This window comes from Heteronotia binoei, chromosome 8 (assembly GCF_032191835.1).
Source record: "Heteronotia binoei isolate CCM8104 ecotype False Entrance Well chromosome 8, APGP_CSIRO_Hbin_v1, whole genome shotgun sequence".
NCBI classification, from domain to species: Eukaryota; Metazoa; Chordata; class Lepidosauria; order Squamata; family Gekkonidae; genus Heteronotia; species Heteronotia binoei.
In genome coordinates, this window is record NC_083230.1 from 47,730,493 (window position 1) to 47,745,096 (window position 14,604).

At 38.9% G+C, this 14,604-nt stretch overlaps 1 protein-coding gene across 16 annotated transcripts in view; it reads right to left on the bottom strand.

Moving 5' to 3' along the window:
* The window catches only part of GRIP1 (glutamate receptor interacting protein 1), a 596,626-nt gene that overhangs the window by 42,068 nt on the left and 539,954 nt on the right, over positions 1-14,604 (bottom strand). For 8 of the 16 annotated variants that reach the window (XR_009555739.1, XM_060245026.1, XM_060245020.1 and 5 more), the window contains exons 11-16: positions 10,768-10,954; positions 9,769-9,914; positions 7,509-7,589; positions 2,283-2,352; positions 1,841-1,995; positions 1,100-1,189 (exon numbers count right to left, since the gene is read on the bottom strand). Coding sequence is in view for 15 of the 16 variants with exons in the window: in XM_060245026.1 (XP_060101009.1) it covers positions 1,100-1,189; positions 1,841-1,995; positions 2,283-2,352; positions 7,509-7,589; positions 9,769-9,914; positions 10,768-10,954 (729 nt within the window). In the remaining variant the exon portion in view is untranslated. The remainder of the gene's footprint in view (positions 1-1,099; positions 1,190-1,840; positions 1,996-2,282; positions 2,353-7,508; positions 7,590-9,768; positions 9,915-10,767; positions 10,955-14,604) is intronic. The other 8 variants (XM_060245031.1, XM_060245030.1, XM_060245034.1 and 5 more) reach the window with 3 other exon arrangements.

The window sequence follows — 14,604 nt, forward strand, 5'->3', positions numbered from 1 at the left end:
CAGCATTCTACCACCTTATCAGGCTTTGTAACAACCAGAAGGCCATGTGTTCTGCTTCTGCACAAACACAGATTTGGATAGGTTGTAACCAGTGTTCCCCCTAAACTGAGTTAGTGTAAGGTAGCTCACAGTTTTTTAGCCTCCGGCTCCCACATTTTTGTCTTCTCTCAGGAAAAATGGCCCTGGAGTAGCTCACAACTTTAACACCAGTAGTTCACAAAGTAGAATTTTTGCTAACAAGACTCCACAGCTTAAAGGGAGTATTGGTTGTAACAGTAATTGAACTGGAAACAAATTAATAACGGTTAAGGACCATGAAACCATTAACAAGGACTTCTATGCATATATGGTTATGAATTTTCAGACTGAAAGCTATATGGAAAACAAATATTTTCATTTTCATGGGGCTTGTCTTACTTGGCAACAGCACAATGACTTGGGGGAGTCTTAATTAAGAGAAAAATACCATTATGAATTTTTGTTGGGACACATCTGAGTAATGGCATCATCTCTTTTACCACTAATGTGAACAAACTACATGCTCACACAAATGCTTTCTTTAAGCCTGGGAGCCTGATTATCTTTATACTTTCTAATAAGAGGACTCATACAAGAAAACAGAATCATGCAGATTGTTATTTTGCATGGTAAGAATATGAAAAATGGAAATGAGAGGAAGCTATGGTCTGATATATATTGTGTCTGTGTCCACACGGTTGTTTTGGTCTGTCACAAACCGGAGTGGTCTTTTTTGGAGGATCCATATTACATTGTCATCTATTCATGCACTTCCCACCCTTTCCGCTCCTTTGCTACAGTATCCACCAAACCTGCTTTGTTATGACGTTTCCAGAAGATTACAATTAAAGTGCATTTGTGTACCATGTGAATGGGAAAGTGTGAGTTTTCAAACCTCCCGCCCACATTTTACAGCTGTCATCCCCTCATAGTTGCCGCTCCCTTCCTGCACCACTGTGGGGCATTTTGCAGGCAATTATTTTTTACATTGGTAATTACATTGGTAATTGCTACAGTGTGTTATGAGTGGAGGAAATGGAGGCCGCAAGGGGATGAACGAGGAAAATGTGGTGGAAAGTACCTTGAGCATTCTCTGTTGCCACTGCCAATGCCTCTGTATTCACAGTATCAATGGATGTGCAATAGAGAATTTTTGCCACGGAGAAGCAGCCTATGTGTGTGAAAGAGGCAGGATTTGATGGCTTTGACAGTGATTTGAAGAACAAGTTTCTTTGAATTAATGTAGTGTCCTCTGAAACAGGTGTCCCCAAATTATTTCAGAAATTCTGGGTGTAATGCTACATGGCTTTTGGAAAAGGGTCTGAAGTAACCAGAGTGGTATAGAGGTTAGAATGATATAATCTGGGAGACCCCAGTTTCAATCTCTGCTGTGCCATGGAACTTCAATGGGTGAACCTGGGCCAGTCACTCTCTGTCAACCTAGCCTACCTCACAGGGTTGTTGTGAGGATAAAACAGAGGAGGGAAAAGATTACGTAAGTGACTTTGGGCTCCCTATTGGGAATAAAAATGGGGCATAAATATCTAAAATAAACAGAAGTTAAAGTATGAACTAAACAAGGAGGATTCGTGCCATTTCTCTATCAAGGATTTTCCCGCATCTAGCAACATTTTTGTCCAGAAACATTCACCTTGGATGTAAGCTTTACAGTTCAAAAATATTCAGGCAGTACTGAATTATACTGATTACCTTAATTCACACACACACACCCCTTTACAATATAGAACTATGATATATATATAAATTATATGCTGAGCCTAAGAGACATTTTTGAACACATAATATTTTTAAAGTAGCTCACTATGAATACCAGAGTTATCTTCATCTTTCCTGATTTTTAGCTTTACAAGCTCCTCACAGTGCTGCAGGATTTGAACAGCATCTTCCATGGAACAATTATCCAGTCGAATATTGTCTATGGCAAGCAGTTTATCACCTAGTTCTAATGTTCCAGTTCTGTTAACAAATGGAATACATTATGTGATTAATTATTTGAATGTGCTGTCTTAAATGCTATCAATGCAAATGTACCCATTAAGGTTTTTAAAAACAATTTAATTAAAAAAATAATGATTTTGTTTTGCATCTTAAAGTAGGGAGGGGGGTTAAAAGCATCTAACAAAAGCGTTTCACTTAGTTTAGAAATATTGCACAGAACTTTTACAACTGTGGATCTCTTTAAAATCTCTGGAGCATGAGAATAGCCATCAAAATACCATTTTTCCCAGCTTGAAAGTTCCTACCTGTGCGCTACACTTCCCTTCTTAATATCAGAAATAACAAGAGGGTCTCCTGGTTTTCGACTGGATGGAGCTGAAATATATAAAACACATGGACACTGCAGTTTTAAATTTTAAAAAAGGTCTCTAATTACACATAGCATATGCTAATGAGCAGTCATGTTTTATGTAAAATGCTTATAAATGACTTTTTCCATCTAGAACCTAAGTGGAGGTTGCTGGATTAACCGGGGTTGGGGGGTGGGTGGGGTGTCATCTAGTCCAGTAACAGACCTAGTAAGCCCAGTCCGGATGGGGGAAACACCTGCCCTGAACCTCTGGGGCCTACCACCACCATGCTCTGAACTTCTGGGGCCTACCACCAGCACTCCAGGCAGCAGTGAGGATTTTTTTTTTAAGCTAATTTGTATTGGAAACATCACTTTCAGGGAAAACTTGGAAACAATAGCAGTAGCTCTAGGAATTTCTGGAAATGCTATGGTTACCAAAGAGTTTTTGGCAATTCCTAGACCTACATATGTTGTTTCTGTTTCCTCCTGGAAAGTTACATTCTCATGCGTGTGATGCCACCTCCCATTATGTCCCTGCCCCAAATCCTCCCATCTGGTAACCTTTTTCAAATATGTGCTTCTCATAGCAGGCCCACTAATTATCCTGGAAGTTTGTAGTAATTAAATGCGAAAGGCATGTGCACTGCCATAGCAAAAATTCCTTTTCATTAGTCCTGGATTGCTGCATGACACTTAACAATATCAATGAGAATTGCTTGAAAGTTACAAATCCTGGATACTTTGAACTGTGGTACTGTTGGCTTCCATGGAGGCAACAATTCATTCAAAGCAAAATGCAGATAGACACCAAAAGATACAATGATTTTATGACACAGAGAAACCACATGAGCTTCCTTTTATGCAGACAGAAACTAGAAATGCTATACTTGTGAGGATCCGCTGAAATTCAATTGCATATCACAAGAACTACAGAGCCCATTAAACATATTCATATATTTCACATGTAGTATGGGATATATATCTAGTTTTATGAAATTATTATCTTCATATTCCATTAGCACATACATCTTTTTGGACATCTTTCAATGCCCTTTTAAAAATATTTGGTGGTGATAAAGTAGCTGTGTTATAAAAAATTGATCTTTTAAAGATCTATACTCCATTTATCTCATTAAAATCAATAGAGATGGAAAACAAATTAAATTGGAATTCCTTACTTCTCTTCAAGACTGTATTCCTTAGTAATTAGTTAAAACTGGTCTGCTTTAAATGTAATGGTCCCATATGTGACATATTTAGTACTACATCTGATTCAAATGGCTTTGGTTCTTACAAACCTAGACGTAGGTATTTATTTTTATTTAAAACAATTTTATGCCACTTTTCCACATAACTTGGGATCCCCATTAAAACAAGTTTTTATAACTACATATTATATAAAACAGTATCTAAAACACATACATAATTAAACATATTAATGGGAGGGAGGGTCAGTGAAGGAACACCAAATGAAACTGATAAATCTTCACGAAACAGATAAGTATAAACCCCAGTGAAAGGATACTGGCATGAAATTGTAACATTCCTGTTATATTCCTCATTAATATGCCAATAACTTAATCCTAAAACCTTCTAAAATATATTAACTGTTCCTCCACACAACTGCTCCAAAATGTAATGTAGCAATCCAGAATGCAGATCAATAAAGCAAGAAATATTTAGACACAAAGGCTGGATTATGGATTGGACATTATCTCTTTCTTCAGTGTAAGGAACATAACTTTATCTATTATCTATTAATTTTTTATTTATCTACATTACACCCTGCCTTTTTTCCCAGCAAAGACCCAACTCCACTCCTCCAATTTATTCTTACAGTGAGTGTGTGACTGGCCCAAGGTCACCAGCAAGCGTCCATAGCACAGTGGGGATTCAAACGGGGATCTCCCAGATCCTAGACTGACACACTAACCACTACATCACACTGCCTCTCCATTAAAACGTAATTAAAATGTGGGCTGTTAAAAATGGCTGTCAAATAACTATTAAAATGAGAAACTAGCAATAAAAATACTAGACCTACACAAATGATTTTATTATGGAACTCACAAGCAACCATCTTGTGAGATTGATTCATTTGCCCTCTCTCTTCTTCCCTGTCCTAAATATGGTGCTATATTTCTTCTGAATTCAACAACTATCACTTCAACAAGAAAGATTAAAAACTATTGAACATATGAAGCTTGGAACTTTTATCCTTCAATTTCAGTGTTCTGTTTGGCCAGCATTTGGCCAGCAGTGCCTCTTAAACTGGGATCTTTCCCAGCCACTCTACCCAAGATCCTTTTAACTGGAGATTCCAGGGAACTTCTTTATGCATAGAGCTAAGATCCCACCTCATTTTCCTGTTCCAAGAGATACCTCCTTCTATGTGAAACTATCCCTGAAAAATTATGCATCTGAGCTATTCATATGCTGCCTTTCCAATCTGAGGGCTGACCAAAGTGGTGTTATAATCTTCATTAGATCTGCATAATTATTGACAATTATTCTAAATACATATAAAAAAAGACAAGGTATAAATATCTAAACACCTTTATTCCGTAATTTTCAGCAATGGTCTCTTATCCTTTCCTCTGTAGCCACAAAGAATAAACAGCTTTCAATTTTTAGTGGAAGAATAATTTGAAAAATATCACCATATACAGGATACATTCCAACATTTCATTGTCAAAGATCAGAACATTCTTGTGTACTTATAACACTCCTATTGTCACATCAATTTAAATTTAAAATTTAAATTGAATTTAAAATAGCACCGCACATTTTGAGGTCAAATTGAATTTAAAATAGCACCGCACATTTTAAGGTCAAAGAAATAAATATGTCAAAAGGTAGCTAATCTGTACTAGCAGCTCTTGCAAAGTCCCCCTAACTGTTTCAGCATAATGAGCAGGGCTTCCAACTACAGGCTGGGAAATTCCTAGAGATCTAGGGGTGGAGCCTGGAGAAGGCAAGATATGGAAAGGAGAGGTGCTTAAGCAGGGTATAATGCCATAGAGTTCACCTTCTAAGGCTATTATTTTCTCTGGGGTAACTGATCTCTTTTGTCTGGAGATCAGCTGTAATTTCAAGATATCCTTAAGCCCCACTTGTAGGATGGCAACCCCAAATTTACAACAATAGCATCTCATGGCTCTTGCTACTGATATGCTGGAGATGTTTTCCACATTGCAGAAACCAAACTGCATGGAATTTTGACAGTAATATAAATATGCTTGACATTAATGTGCTGCAAATGTCAAACTGCATGGTTTGCAAATACCCTAAAATAAATCGTGCTGCAAATGCCCTAAAAATAAATTTAAGAAATTAGCTAGTGGAAAACCACTCACTCTACTCAACACCATCATGACTAATTTCTGAGTTAATTAGCTAGACAGAACAAGTCTCAAACCAAGGCTAACCAACACTGAACTTCAAGGATTTCATGGTCCCCTGAACTTGTTACCTGATGGATGCAAATATTTTCATTAGAGAAATTTTAGAAATTTAATGCATAGATCAAATGAGATTTATCCCTATTAAAAAAACTGACGAACCAGTATGGTATAGAGGTTGCAGCATCAGACTATGACCTGTGAGACTTTCAGATCCCTACTATGCCACAGAAACTTGCTGGATAAGTACAGGCCAGTCACACTCTTGCCGTGGTCAGACATGCATTTATATTTGACATAGCCATGGATGCCTGTTGGATTTAAAGTGAATGTCCAGACAGCAATGGGAATGGTCTGTGAATCATGGGTAATCTGTTGTTCCCCGACTCAATTCTGGAGTTATTTGGCAGTGCAGAAAGTCCTGCCCTAAATGCTTGATGATGGGCCATGAATGGATTTTCCCTGTCTGATTGCTCCAGCATTATCAAGTTGTCACAGCTTGCATCCCCATGAATCCTGGTTCAGCAACATTAAAAAAAAATCTTTGCAATATGTACATAATTCCATCATCAGCGCAGGGTGGCAAGGGCCTGCGGCTGCCTTAAGTGCCACAAGAGATGCATTTTGAGCAACCACAAATGCTTTTTTCGAGTTTATTTTTTTAGGTTGAGATTTGTGAGTAACGCAATCCTTGTTTAGTCCAAATGCCTAGCAAATACTCCCTATGTGGATGAGGCAATCAGTGGCATTGTTTATGCACATGTATCAAGGCTAGCCATCTGATTGGTCAATGATGGGACAGGCACATGACAAGGTGGATTACAACTGGGATGTCTGATCAGGTGACTCTGTTTCAAATAAGGACGGACAAAAATAGGAGTGCTTTGCTGATGGGTTAAATGGTGTGTCTGACCATGGCCTCTCTTGACCTAACTAGCTCACAGGGTTGTTGTCGTGGGGATAAAACGGAGGAGCAGAGATTGATACAGTAAGTCTCTTAAGGTCCCCATTGGGAAGAAAGACAAAGTATAAATATCTAAACAAATACACAGACAATATAATAAAACAAGAATAGAAGAACCATCTTCCAAGTGTTCTCAAAGTTTAAAGGAAAGCAAGAAATGTAATGCTGAATTTAAAGGGAGAATATAAGGACTCAGAATTAGTATAGCTGATAGATAGCCTTGTTTGCAAAACTTATCCCAACCAGGCAGCATTCAAGGAGAGTTTGGGATATAAAATTTTGACAAAAATCCTAGCAAGATGACTAATGACTCATAAAAGTTGCACCGCAAAGAAAAGAACCATTTTCTGACCTTTCCCCAATTATTAATATATTTTATCTTATTAATATCTTGTATCTATAATTTGTTCTGCTGACAGCTCTAAGCCTTTAATTTCCTTCAAATTCTATTCCTTACTTTTAAAAAAATCCCTCTGTGATTAAATTTATAGAAAGAAAGATTGAATTTTCATCAGAGTTTCAGATAGTATCCTTTTGATGTCATTCTAGCTTCTAGATAGAATTTCAGACTAATTTTGTTCTAAATTCTGGTCAAAACCTCTCAGAAAGCAAAATAAAGCTCAAAATAACACTACAATAATATTGATACTGAAGAGCATAGAGAATCTCAAAGAGCAGCATGAAGGGGGAGTTGGAGGCTGATGTGGGAGAAGAATGGGTGAAAATTCCTCTCCTTGCACATGCACATCTTTTTTGATGGGATCCAAACCTATGTATGATATAACATATACAACAAAAATCTAGTTTTACTTACAGCTTATGGTGATTCCAAGCTCTACATTATGTTTCTTTGGTAGTTTTACATGAAAAGTGCCACTACTTGGTATGACAGACTCTGTAATTAGAAGCTGTGTCATTTATATTGTACGCCAGGCTCAACTATATATACAGGATTTTCAATATTCACACTCTTCCCACATCTTAAAGATAATGTACAAATAAGCAAAGCAAATGTTTTATGTTTCTGATCTTTATAGTGAAGAACCTAAATCACATTCTTAGAAAAGTGAAAGATGCAGTTATATAATAGAACCCATATCATATCATACTGACAGTACAATCCTAAACAAAGTTACACCTTTCTAAATCTACTGAAATTGATTGGCTTAAAAAGGCTTACATTTACTTAGCATTGTAGATGTAGCACTGTTTTAAAGATGGTTTGTAAATACAGTTCCTACCACAGTTAATACATCTGTGCATACACACACCTACATAGAAACTTTAACACCAGACTTTTAATCCTAGTTTAACTCTGTCCCCAAACTGACATTCTACACAAGAATCATAGAATCAGAGACACCAACTCTATGACTCTATGATTTTAGTGTAGAATGTCAGTTTGAGGACAGGGCTAAACCAAGACTAGTGTGAAATTGGTCTGAATTTGTTTAGGACTAAGGATGCTCAAACAGTCATCAGTTCAGCTCACATCTTGTCTACTAGTTGTGATCAGGAAGCTGATTTATCAATGGACTGTTTATCTATTAATCAGCCTGCTCATGGCCTTTCAGCAGTTGCTTCACCATACTGCTTCCTAACAGAGCAGTATGATACAACTGGCTTTTGCATATGCACATTCTGATGCAGCCCCACTGCAACCTACTTCCCCCCTTTTTTTATGCTGCTACTTGGCCCAGCAGACAATTGTTTACACAGGTTGCCTCCCCCACCCCTGCTTGCCTTCAGATAACTTTTCTTAAAAATTGGCAATGGTACGATAACTTTCGACTGAACTTTTGCACCATGTATTGTAGGAAATGGTCTCGGACTTACTTTTCTTTGTTTAATGAAAGCTGGAAATTCAGAGAAATTCAGAGATTGTGGCCATAGATTGTCAGAACATTATTATAAAACTGTGATGTAGCAATATCTGATTTTTTTTTAAAGCCCCAAACACTCTCCTGGGGCATGGGGAATGTATGGACAGTTAAACCAGTCATATATCATATAAATCATTAATAAATAAACCCTATAAAAACTATATTCTACCATTCAGTATTAATCTAAGTAGTCTTTAGTGATATTAATGACTGGTGATCTCGTTGGATCAGCAGCATTTTTGTACATGTGCAGTTTTGCAAAGAAACATGATGCAAGAAAAAATTGATGCAATCAGTTTGGCAGGCACTCAATTCATTGCCAGACCATATGGCCCCAGCAATTAACTCATATCTGATCTTCATAGTAGGATAACATTGGTTCAAGGCCAATTCTGCACAAGTCCTTTAATCTTGGTTCAGCCCTGTCCCCAAACTGACATTCTGCACTAGAATCATAGAAACCAACTCTATGAGTCTATGATTCTACAGTTCTAGTAGAAAATCAGCTTGGGGACAGGCTGAACCAGGATTAAAGGCAGCATCCCTACTTAGGACCAGCAGAGCCCTCATTCCACTCTCCAGTCTCATTGGATGGCAGCAGGGCTTTTTTTCTGGAGGAACCTGGCAGAACTGAGTTCTGGAACCTCTCTGTGGAAACAAAATTCTCAAAAAATGTTTAAAAGTTCATTAGGGGCATCTGTGTGTTTTTCCTACATTTTCCCCTTGAGAGTTCCGGCACCTCTTTTTCCAGAAAAAAAGGCCTGGCTGGCAGCAACTATATACTATAGCTAAATTGCCTACTCAGTGAGGAAATACTGCTCTGCCTGGTTACCCTATGTACTCCACCTTCCATTCCATAACGGAAGAAATGAAATTATAAGAAGACAATTGACCATGTTTGTATATGTGACAGCCAGGTCTTTTTTGAGCAGGAACGCACAGGAATGCAGTTCTGGCTTGCTTGGAATCAGGGGGTGTGGCCTAATAGGCAAACAAGTTCCTGCTGGGCTTTTCTACAAAAAAAGCCCTGTGTGAAATAGTAGTGATGCCAGGGGTGTGGCCTAATATGCAAATGAGCTCCTGTTGGGGATTTTCCCTACCAAAAAAACCCTGGTGATAGCAATTTCAAATTCAAAAGAAAAGGGCTGACTCCTACCATTCTAGCAAGATAAGACATTTGAGTATTCATACCTGCAACATCAAATTCTATTTCCAAAGTGACCTTGCTGGTGATAGAAGAATCTCTGAGCAGCTGATTAGCTTCATCAAAAGTGCTATCTTCTGTTGGGATCCCATTTATAGCCAGCACCCTGTCTCCAATTTGCAAGATGCCACACCTTGACATAACAAAACAGCCCAGCATTATAACTTATAAGGAATCAAAACAATAGCAAAAAAAAAATCCAATTTAACCTATACAGCAGAAGGGTGGTAGAACAAATTTATGATATATGAAATTATACGCAACATGTAATCCAAAACTCTGGTATTCTTAAATTTTATTTCAGTTAAAACTAAGCAGAGATAGATGCATTTGCTGCCTATTTTGCATCAAAATAATTAAAGACTTTGAATTAAGTTTTAGAAACTCCATTAGGAAAAATGCTGTCTTGGAGCTTTTTTTGAGCAGGAATGCAGTTCTGGCTGGCTTGGTGTCAAGGAGTGTGGCCTAATAGGCAAATGTTCCTGCTGGGCTTTTTCTACAAAAAAACCCATGTGCAAAACGGTGGTGACATCAGGGGGTGTGGCTTCGGGGTTTGGATTCAGCAGAAGCTCACAGCTGAACCTCCAGCCAGTGTCTGCATGCAGTGGAGAGTTCCCAGGGCATATGCAAATGAGATACGCTACTGAGATCCTGCACTTTTCCTCCTACAAAATAATCCATGTGTGGCCTAATATGCAAATGAGTTCCTGCTGGGCTTTTTCTACCAAAAAGCCCTGTTTAACATAGTGCCTAGTAGTTTGTTGAAGGCAATCTTCTAGATAAGGCACTGTTACTTGTTATTCTTCTCATACCTGATCTAAACTAAAAAATCATTTATTGTTAGCATAGAGAATTCACTGCATATCATATTTTCAATGAGTAACATTCCATTAGTTACCAGAAATCTGAAAGTAACCGGTGCAAACCTTCTGCACAGAAGTTCTAATTAATAAATACACACAAGGAGTCTTCTCAAAGTACCTCACCTTTCTGCTGGGCTGTCAGCCTCAATATATGAAATCAGAGGTGGTGAAGACAAGGTCTCAGTAGCAAACACACTACTCTGGAGCTGTATCCCAAATCCAAAAACAGGGTCAGCTGTCAGCACTACCTCCATGGTTTCTGTGTGGACAACCTGTCCAGCCAGGCCGACAGTGCTAGAAGCAAGAGACACTGTAGAATACGGCAGACAAAGATCAATGACGTTAAGATACAGGCAGCACAAATTAAATCACTTTGAAACAAATGTCATCAAAAATTAAGTATAACTATCATAAATTTCTATTTTTAAAAAATCATATTTAGGAATATTTAAACAGATATTGCATATAAAGTTGAACAAAGGAAATGTTATGATTGTTGAGAACACATTTTTAGTATATAATATGTAAGTCTTTTTAATAGGATTTTGATCCTTGAGTCACTAAGGATCTAGGAGTTTTTGTCCAAGGCTTAGAGTGTTGATTCCAATTTTCCTAAAGGGAAAATTACAGGCCCATAGCCATGGAGGGGGGCCTGTGGGGGCACTGCCACTGACTTCCAGGGGGTCCTCTGGGATGCAGTCTGCTTGTTCTTCTTTTTTTGACCATGGCTGAGCCAATGAAGTGTCATCAGCGGCAGCCGGAGCTGGGAAAGCTGAGCAGGGCACAGTGCACTGCAGCAGCAAAAGCAGCAGGTGGACAGGAGGGAAGTGGAGGAGTGGGAGGCAGAGGAAGCCACATGGAAAGGGCTGGGGGGGGAAGGATGGAGCTGCTGGCTGCAAAGTGCTGGGATGCGGGGGAGGGAGGTGGAAGGAAAACCTCCTGCTTGCATGCAAGGTGCAGTTCCTCCTTGACTTCAAAGTTTTAGGGTTGGCTGCCTTGACTTGGCCACTTCCAGAGCTTCTGGGTTTTGCCCCTACCCCAGAAAGCTTCTGAGAAGTGGCAAGCTCCACAGTGGATAGGAAAGGGTACCCCTCCTGACTTTTAAAATTCTGGCAAATTATAACTCCAAATCTAAAGAAAGTTGGCAACAGCCATCCATCTTAAGATACATCTCCACCAGTGGTTCTAATTCTGCCTCTCTCTGAGCGGAGCAGTTCACATCTTGAGCAGAATATAACAGCTGTAATCTTAAAATAGGCAACGGGCAGCATAGGCCCTGCACAGCTCCAAATTAGGCTTCCCAATCCCCAGGTCTCAGTGGGGGATTCCCCGGTTTTACAGGCTTCCCCCACAGCCACCCTGTACCTCTAGATCTTGGGCAGGACCTGCAAACAGGTCCAGTTTTAAAATGTGTGTGTGCCTTTAAATTGGAGCTGGAAGTACTTCATGGGGAAGGGTTAGCAACAGCAGACCTCGTGAGAGTGCAGCCCCTCTGTTTGTTTTGCTTTCCTTTCGGACAAGTGAGTGTGTGTGTAAAAGAGCAGCGCAGCCCCTGTATTTTTCAGACCTCATTGTGGAGGCACCAGAGACTCCTGCTTTGTTCTACTGCTTCAGACCAACATGGCTGCCCACTTGCACCAGACACAGTTAAGCGTGTGTGTGAGTGAGAGAGAGAAAACAGGGGAAGGGGAGGGAACTCTATTATTCCCTATGGAGATTTATTCTCATAGGAAATAATGGAGAATTGATCTGCGGGTATCTGGGGCTCTGGGGGCGCTGTTTTTTTAGGTTGAGGCACCAGATTTGCAGCATAGCATCCAGGACCTCTCCCCAAAATACCACCCAAGTTTCAAAAGGATTTGACCAGGGGATCCAATTCTATGAGCCCCAAAAGAAGGTGCCCCTATCCATTATTTCCTATGGAGGGAAGGGATTTAAAAGATGTGTGGTCCCTTTAAATGTGATGGCCAGAACTCCCTTGAAGTTCAATTATGCTTGTTCCACCCTTGCTACTGGCTCCGCTCCCAATGTCTCCTGGCTCCACCCCCAAAATCTCTTGGTTCCACCCCCAAAGTCCCCAGATATTTCTTTAATTGGACTTGGCAACCCTACACCAAATTGCTGCTGAGTGGGGCTTCCTGTGTTAATGAGTGGCCACTCATGCACACAGCTTAGAGGGAACACTGACTACTGGGAATGCATCTTGTGTTGGATCCTGCAAAAAATCTGTCAACAGAAACAGGTTTTTTTTAAATCAGCAGAGGCAAGGGCCACCCCACTCTCATCATCTAAAAAGCTTCCCCAAATGCTGCTCCTAAGGAACATGGGAAACCATGAGGCAGTTGGTGATCTGTGGCAGGAACAGGAGAATTGATGAAAATCTCCTCCCTCTCATCAGTAGAATTTTACTGCTATATCTACATACAAAAAGACTGATGATTTCTTGAGATCAATAGCTGGTGGTGGTGGGGAGAAGTCTCCCATTCAGACTGTCATGTATATGATGTTTTAATAGAAAAGGGGTCAAAATACAGTTGTTCTATCCTCCTTGTGATTAAGAAATCATAGAGATTACTTTTAACATTAGATGTTATAGACCAGTGAATATTTTATTTTATATTGCTTAACTGATACTGTCAACAATCCACATTTAATCGAATGGTTTAACTGAATTCAATCTTAATTGGAAAATTTACTACAACCATAATGAAATTAATAGTTGCCAAATGATCAATCTAAAATTGTTGCCAGATGTCCAGCTGTTCCAAGAAACTGTGTAATTTCCTTAAATTTTGCATGGATTTGGGAATATTTTTCTTAATGTTTACACAGTTCTCTTTATAAATACTGGTGAAAATGGGGGGTGGGGGTGGCGGGGAATGAAAGCCCCTGTATTACCAAGACATATTCTTCAAACATGAGAAGCCAAGGGATGTTTATAAAAGAAAACAAACCCTGAACAAAGGTAATAAATAGCATGTGAAAGTGTAGGGCATCTTAAAGTTTTACAGCCAAATGTTTGGAAAGCCTACATAAGTAATGCAGCCACTGCAAACTTCTGTTAATAAAATGTTTATGGTTCCCTACACCAGCATGTTTTATTGTCAAGAGTTTGGGAAGGCTGCATTAGCTATCAAGCTTTTCTACACGAAGCGCCATGAAACTTTATAGCATCTTTCACTCATACATATTCTAGACTTTCCAAGGCAAACAGATTTATTAAATCGTGCATTATTAAATGCGCCATTAGAAAATGGTTTCTACCTCAAGCCCTGAATACACGAAGGAAACAGAAACAAATGCTTTCACATAAAAATAAAATTAAGAACAGCTTTTGTCAAAGAATTACATAAAGCTTACTAGATGATGGGAAAAGCCATTTGTTCTGATACTTCTAGTTAACAACATATTCAGACAAGCTAGTTGAAGCAGTTGGCCAGTTAAAAGCAAATGATTGCCACTTGTGATTACAAAGAAGACACTCTTGTGTGTGGATAATTTAAGCATCGAAAAATTATTGTCAGAAATTTCTTTATCAAATATTTTCTCAAGCATTCTCTTCTTGATTCTATCCACAAAGAAAATAGCAAGGAAACTGCAGCTGATCTGAAGAGAAAACTTGTCTTTTTTAACTGAATGTTTACAGAATGATACAGAATAAACAAGCCATGTTTAAATAAGCTTACTAGTGTTGATGTAATAAGTTTTACAGTCCTAATTGCATTGTGGCAATTCCACTACAAGTCTGTGAAATCAGACCTTCTTGCTCACTTGTACGCTATTATTCCCAGAGGTTACGGAAAAGCACTGATTTGAGTTTCAGAAAACATTTCTACAGTCGTAACACCCATCTGTTAGATCTCATAGCCAAAAAAGAACAATGTTTTTTGTATAAAAAGATGGCTCACTTAGAATGCGAAATGCCATGGAGGACAAAACTGCTCTCATTTTAGACAAATT